The sequence below is a fragment of the Lonchura striata genome, chromosome 24 (genome assembly GCF_046129695.1).
Source record: "Lonchura striata isolate bLonStr1 chromosome 24, bLonStr1.mat, whole genome shotgun sequence".
NCBI lineage: Eukaryota > Metazoa > Chordata > Aves > Passeriformes > Estrildidae > Lonchura > Lonchura striata.
The window spans coordinates 1,483,288-1,490,011 of record NC_134626.1 but is presented as its reverse complement, the minus strand read 5'-3'; the positions used below and the strand labels follow the sequence as shown (position 1 = coordinate 1,490,011).

The window sequence follows — 6,724 nt, the reverse complement described above, 5'->3', positions numbered from 1 at the left end:
AGTACTGGGTGTGTATTATGCCATATATTCATCAATGGGCAATCATCTTTCAACTGATGAGATCTTGCCTAGCAAATCTTTACTAATGGGGTGGTTCTTACTCAGACGGTACATTAGTAAGCCTAGTTTGAGAGTCACACTGTGCTGGACAATCCTCCTCTCCACACAAAAGAGAAACACATCATGTAGCACCCTGTCAGCTGAAGCTGCGTTGGCAGAATGTAAAGACTCAGCTCTCTGGCAACAGATGGGCTACAGGCTTCTTCTGACATGATCTGCCATCCAGCATATGTTAGCCAGGCTGAGAAATCAAGGAGGTTTAGACTGAGGCTTTAGCTTTATTTAAAAAAAGGAGATGTCTTAGCTCTTGCTAGAGCAGCTGCCCTACAGTCCATGGAATAACTGGAGTACCTTGGCTAGGGGAGAGCTGCAGGGCACAGGATGGAACGGGGGATGTTCACTGTCTTGGGCCTCAGGGTGCGGCTCTCCAGGCTCTGAAGACAGAGTGAACAGCGAGTAAAAGCGGTTGGTTTTGGGCGTGGAAGAGGAAGAACATTTTTCCTCTGGATGCCCAAATGTACCAGCTTGTACAGACCAGATTCTGTCACCTCCGAGGCCCGAGTGGCTGCTTCAGGGCAGGTTTCTCCAGGTTTCTCACCTTTGCTTTCTCCCCCAACTCGAGTGTGGGGTGACCAGGTAGTGAGCCCTGGGCTTGCCTCAGGACGGAGGAGGAGGCTTTTCCAGCACAGATCAATCTTGGTATTTAAATTGCACAGGAAATAAGGAAATACCACATCTCTAAGATCCTGAACATTCTGGACTTTATTTTTATTTCGCTGTGGGAGTGAAATGGCTAGTAGGTACAAAGCATAAGTACTCAGATCTAATTATAAAATAAGTTGGTTGCATTTTAATTGTCAAAACTCAAAACTCAGATCATGGTATTGATTATTTTTTCCTTTGTTGAAATATTTTCTCATTGGAATTTTGGATAGTAGAGCAAAGAACTTTTCTGTTATAGGACTTGTTCTGTGTAACTTAATGAAAATTATTGATTTATATAGCACTTGGAATTTTTTCCAAACCAGAATAATATTTTCCTTTGATAGAAGTCACAACACTAAAAGGTTTGTTACTCTGCAGGGCAGACTCAGCGATGCACCAAGGTGTGTTTGTGTTTGGACACATTCCTGCAGGATTGCACTTCTAGAGCTGGGAAAACAGCAAGGCAGGGTGCTGGGTTAATGGTTGGATTTCATGATAATAAAGGTCTTTTCCAAACTAAATGATGCTGTGATTGTTTGTGCCCGATGCTTGTAGCACCAGGTGTTGGCAGTTTGTTCATCCGAGCTGCTGACTGGGCTGTGCATCCCATTCCCAGCGTGTCCCTGTACCTGCCTGCCTCTGCCATCAGCTTTGGGTTGGGTGAAACCCAGCGGTCCTGTCTTGTTTTTCTGAAAAGATGTGTGAATATAAGGGCGAAGGCATCAAAATAGCTTTATATGGGGTTAATTATTTCTTAAATAGCTTCATACGGGGTTTAACTCTTCCCAACGACTTGGGGACTTAATCAGCATTTATTAAATGAGCGGTGTGAGGCTTTGGCCAGGCACCAATTGAAATCAGCAGTGTGAGGCTTTAGAGGGGCACCAGTTTAAATCAGCGGTGTGAGGCTTTGGCCGGGCACCAGTTTAAATCAGCGGTGTGAGGCTTTGGCCGGGCACCGATTTAAATCAGCGGTGTGAGGCTTCGGAGGGGCAGCAGGTCCCCTCAGCCGTGTGAGGCGTTGCGGAGGCCGCTCTGCTCCCTCCCCCGGCCCGGTTCTGTCCAGCCCGCGGTACGAAGCCAAACGAAGCCCAGAGCGCCTGAAACAGCGGCGGCGGCGGAGGCGCTGCGGGCCCGGCGGGCGGGAGGTGCCCGTGAGGGAGCACCATGCCGGTGCTCGTGAGGGAGTGGTGATGCCCGTGAGGGAGCACCATGGCGGTGCCCGTGAGAGAGCACCATGCCGGTGCCCGTGAGGGAGCGGCGGTGCCCGTGAGGGAGTGGTGATGCCCCTGAGGGAGCACCGCGGCGGTGCCCGTGAGGGAACACCATGGCGGTGCCCCTGAGGGAACACCATGGCGGTGCCCCTGAGGGAGCGGAGATGCCCGTGAGGGAACACCATGGCGGTGCCCGTGAGGGAGCGGTGATGCCCGTGAGGGAACACCATGCCGGTGCCCGTAAGGGAACACCATGGCGGTGCCCGTGAGGGAACACCATGGCGGTGCCCGTGAGGGAGTGGTGACGCCCCTGAGGGAGCACCACGGCGGTGCCCGTGAGGGAACACCATGGCGGTGCCCGTGAGGGAGCGGCGGTGCCCGTGAGGGAGTGGTGACGCCCCTGAGGGAGCACCACGGCGGTGCCCGTGAGGGAACACCATGGCGGTGCCCCTGAGGGAGCGGAGATGCCCGTGAGGGAACACCATGGCGGTGCCCGTGAGAGAGCACCATGCCGGTGCCCGTGAGGGAGCGGCGGTGCCCGTGAGGGAGTGGTGATGCCCCTGAGGGAGCACCGCGGCGGTGCCCGTGAGGGAACACCATGGCGATGCCCGTGAGGGAACACCATGCCGGTGCCCGTAAGGGAGCACCATGGCGGTGCCCGTGAGGGAGTGGTGATGCCCCTGAGGGAGCACCGCGGCGGTGCCCGTGAAGGAGCGGCGGTGCCCGTGAGGGAGTGCCATGGCAGCGCTGCCGCAGTGCCCTCAGCGCCGGGGGCGGGGCGCGCCGCAGCTCGCGGGGGTCCGCAATGGGCTCTCCCGGCCACCCCCCGCCCCGCGCCGTTGGTTCGCTCCCTCCCCCGCCTGTGCCCGGCGCGGGCCCGGCCGCCATTTTAGGAGCCGCCGGCGGGGTGGGCGGGGGAGGGAGGGGAGGGACGGTGAGCGGAGCGGCGCCGCGCAGCGCTTCTTCTCCTCCCTCCTCCTCTTCCTCCTCCTCCGCGGGGCCGAGCCGAGCCCTCCGCCCGCCGCACAGCGGAGCCCGGACCAGCGGGGGCGCCAGCCGGGGCTGCGCGCTGCCGTCCCCGCTCCGCGCTGCCATGCCGGCCCCCGCCGCCCGCCTGCTGCTCGCCGCGCTGCTCTGCGGAGCGGCCGCGGCCGCTCGAGGTAACGCGGCTGCGGCGGGCGGGGGAGGCTGCGCGGCGCCTTGGCGGCCGTCCGGGTCGCCTGGCGAGCTGCGGCGCGGGCGGGCGAGGGGACGGTGTCCTTGGCGCCCTGCGCAGGGGAGGGAGCGCGGAGGCGGGCGGACACCGAGGGTTGGGGAAGGGGGCAGGATGGAGCTGCGGCCGGGATGACTCCGCCGCGGCCATTGCACCTGCAGAGGGGACGAGCGGATGGCGGCTCGCCCTCCCGGCTCACCTGCGCCCGGCGGCCCCGAGCCGTGCCAGCCGCGGGGGGCCCGGCCCGGCCCGGCCCGGCCCGGCCCGGCCCGGCCCGGCGGGGGATGCGCGGCGGCGGCGCTCGCTGTGTCCGCCCGCCCGTTACATAACGGGGCCCGGGCGGGCGGGGGGCGGCACTTGTTGCCGGGAGGGTCCAGCGGCAGAGCCGGCCGGAGCGGGGATAAAACCCCTGGGCAGGCGGGCCTGGCTGGGCTGGCGTGGGAAAGCTCCGTGCGGGGATGAGCCGGAGCGGCGCCCGGGCCAGCCCGTGCGGGTTGGCGATGTGAGCGCGGGCGTGTGGCTATTGATTGATCCCGAGGAGCAGCAGCATCATACGCATTGCGGGGCTGCTCCCCGGCAGGCTTCAGTGAGAGGCTCGGAGATGCCTCCTCACCTGAAGGTTACCCCTGGCAGCGGGAATGCTGCTTCTGCAAGATTCAGCTGATCGCATGATGAGATTTAAGAGCGTTGAAAAGCAGCGTACATTAGAAGTGCGGCTGTAAAATGGCTTATAAATACCTTGAAGGGAACTTCTAGATCTGAAAAACAGCTCGTTATGGACACATCTTGCTGCAGTTTCCCTGTGTGGGGAGAAGAAGCTGATGCTGTAGTATGTCTCGAAAGTCCTCTGCCAGCTGTTTTGACAGTGGCCATCATTTACCTGTGTAAGATCCCTCGAGTACAATCTGTTCACCAGCGTTCATGTTATCATTAAATGTAGTATTTACTACACCAGTACACAAGCACAGTGTTTTTGAATTCCATCGTTTGAAATTAGGAATAAGATCAAGATCAAAAAACCATTTTCCAAGAAAGCTGCTTGGAAACAAATGGCAGATTCATGCAGCATTACCCAGGACAGCGCTGGTAGGCAGATTTTCTGCAGCTTGTTGGAGGCAGTACCTGTTTTCAGTCAGACCTACAGAGCTGCTGGACTGCAGGTCCTGATCTGTTTAACTTCATCACACATAACTGAGTTACAGAATGAGGGCTGATTCAGTGTAGTATGTGCAGCTGCCTTAGTCCTTGCAGTGTTTTGGCTGCTGTAGGTAGGCCTGTTAATAATATTATGTGGAGATGCACTTAGTGACAAGAAAAGAAAGCTCTGGGCTGCTTGTTTTTATTTCCCTGTTGTTAGGGAAGGCATTTGTTTGGAAGCATTTATGGTAAGCTTTCCATTTTGTGCTGTATTGCTAGTTTCTTTTTTTTTTTTTCCAAGTACAGTTGAACTTGCCAGTTTTGCCATTCCTGTTGTTGGAACAGGGGAGTGAAAAGTGGTTTTGTTTTGTTGATTGTGGAAAGAAAGGGAAATAGCATTTGGGGGATGTGATCTTGCACAAAAAGCAGGTGTGAGCTAGCTGACCTACCATCTTCCCTGTAGTTATTTTAAGGGGTGCAGAGAGTGATTTTTGCGTTCTAAAGAGGCATTTTCCTGTCCAGCTGGTGCAAAACTCCTAATTGAATTTGTTTTGTAATTGATCAAGTTGACCCAAATATTTCTCAGGTGGTTGCAGTGGAAAAGCAGTACCTAGCAGTGCATTGTGGCTGTGTTTGCGGGTGAAGCAGTTGGATGTCTCTGCCCAGAGCAGGCTGGGGAGTGGAATGGAGCAGCTCCGGGAGGAGGAGGCAGCACAGCTCACTGCTGCTGCTTCCCTGGGCCTGACCAGGCAGAGTGGCAGACCTCTGTTGTCTTGGGGCCCTTCCAGCTCACTGTCGTTTAGGAAGGGTATTGATGGAAGGAAGTAATACTATCTTGAAGAAACTTTGCTGATCTGTGATTATTTCAGGAAGTTATGTGGTGCTGTGAATGTCTTAAATCCAAACCACAAACCACTTTGTTACTACCACAGTCTTGCTGCAGATGTTTCTTTGACACAGGAACAGCCTTTTTAATATAGGGCTGGGGATTAGGTAGGTTCTTTCTCCTTTCTAGAGGCAAGGAAATGTAACACTACCCTAAAGCATTATGTAGAGACAATTTGGCTATTTATGTGGCCTGTTCTTTTTTTGTTCTCCAAGTATTTATGAAAGTAAGAAACCACTGAGAAGAGAGAGAGAGAATTAACCAGTGCAAGACCTCTCTACAATATATAGTGCTTGGGAAAGCATTATATACAGCCATCTGTTCATGTAAACAATTTTAATCTCTTTTTCTGTATGTGTTATTTAAAATAATGCACTGCTGTGGAAACTGAAATGGAGGAGAGATGGTCTGGGCAAGCATGGTTTACACTGCATTTTGAATACTCCTGTGCTGGTTGTCTTCTCCCATGTTACCAGGCTGCAGGTTGTGCTGTCTGTGCTGAGGTAGCTGGAAAAATTAACAGAAACTTCTGAATAAATGTATCTTTGGTTTGAGGTTGTAATGTTACTGCAGACACAAAATAACCAATTGCAAATATTTTTTTTAGGAGGTGGAAAGAAGCTGGGCTCATGGGCTTCAGTGTGTCATGAAAGTCAGAAGGGTTGAAGTTAAACCCAGGTCAGGCCACATCTCTGCATAATGTGACCATCCCACAATTTAGAATTCTGATATTCTGGGTAAAACAGTGTTTCCTGCCATGAAGCCCAAGTACGTGATAGCTGAGTGGCTTGCGGCTCTGAAACTGTTATGCAGAGAGGAAGAAACTTCTGTAGTCAATAAAGGTTTCTGAAGAAAAGCTCTTCTGCCATTTTTCTGAGCCTTATCTCATTCCCTTTAGTTCCCTTGGGAGTCTCTCTGAAACATGGTTTGTGGTGTTAAGGGCCACATATCTTGTAGCATTATCATTGTTGTCAAAGACAGAAACGATGCCTCAACTTGAGAGAGTTCAGTGAGGCAGAAGCCTTGGTCTTAAATAAATCTTATTTTGCGCTCTAATTTATTTGTTTTGTACTGATTGACTCACATTGGCTTCTGTAGGGACTAAACCTCCTTAGGAGTCTTTAGAAGGGATTATTGGAAACCTCAGTGCCTTTGAAGAAGTGTCTGTCTGTCCTTTGTTTATAGTATTAGGTCTCATCTCACTTGGCTTTGTGTCTGATTGAAAACAAGTTGCAGCTACTGCTCCCAGTGGGTTTCTCTGTTTTTAAATGGAGTCAACAAGTAGAGCCAGAAGTGCCAGCTATACAGGGGTGATGTTTGCTGTATTTCTAAATACTGTTTCCTTTCAAGGAGCAAAGTTTGTAAATATGACAACAGTTAAAAGGAAAGGGGTTTCCACTCTTGCACTATAATTAGCAACATTTAAGATAACATTTATTAAATTAGTTTTTGTAGTTAAAGGCTTATGTTTTCTATTTCAGTTTTCTGTTTAGTGTAAAATATTTTAAA

At 52.7% G+C, this 6,724-nt stretch overlaps 1 protein-coding gene across 4 annotated transcripts in view; it reads left to right on the top strand.

Moving 5' to 3' along the window:
* The first annotated feature begins 3,000 nt into the window (after window positions 1-3,000).
* Window positions 3,001-6,724, top strand: part of CLSTN1 (calsyntenin 1) — a 29,645-nt gene continuing 25,921 nt past the window's right edge. The window contains exon 1 of one of the 4 annotated variants that reach the window (XM_077788097.1): window positions 3,001-3,139. In XM_077788097.1, the coding sequence (XP_077644223.1) occupies window positions 3,073-3,139 (67 nt within the window). In that variant the 5' untranslated portion in view covers window positions 3,001-3,072. The remainder of the gene's footprint in view (window positions 3,140-6,724) is intronic. The other 3 variants (XM_077788098.1, XM_021537792.2, XM_021537793.3) reach the window with 3 other exon arrangements.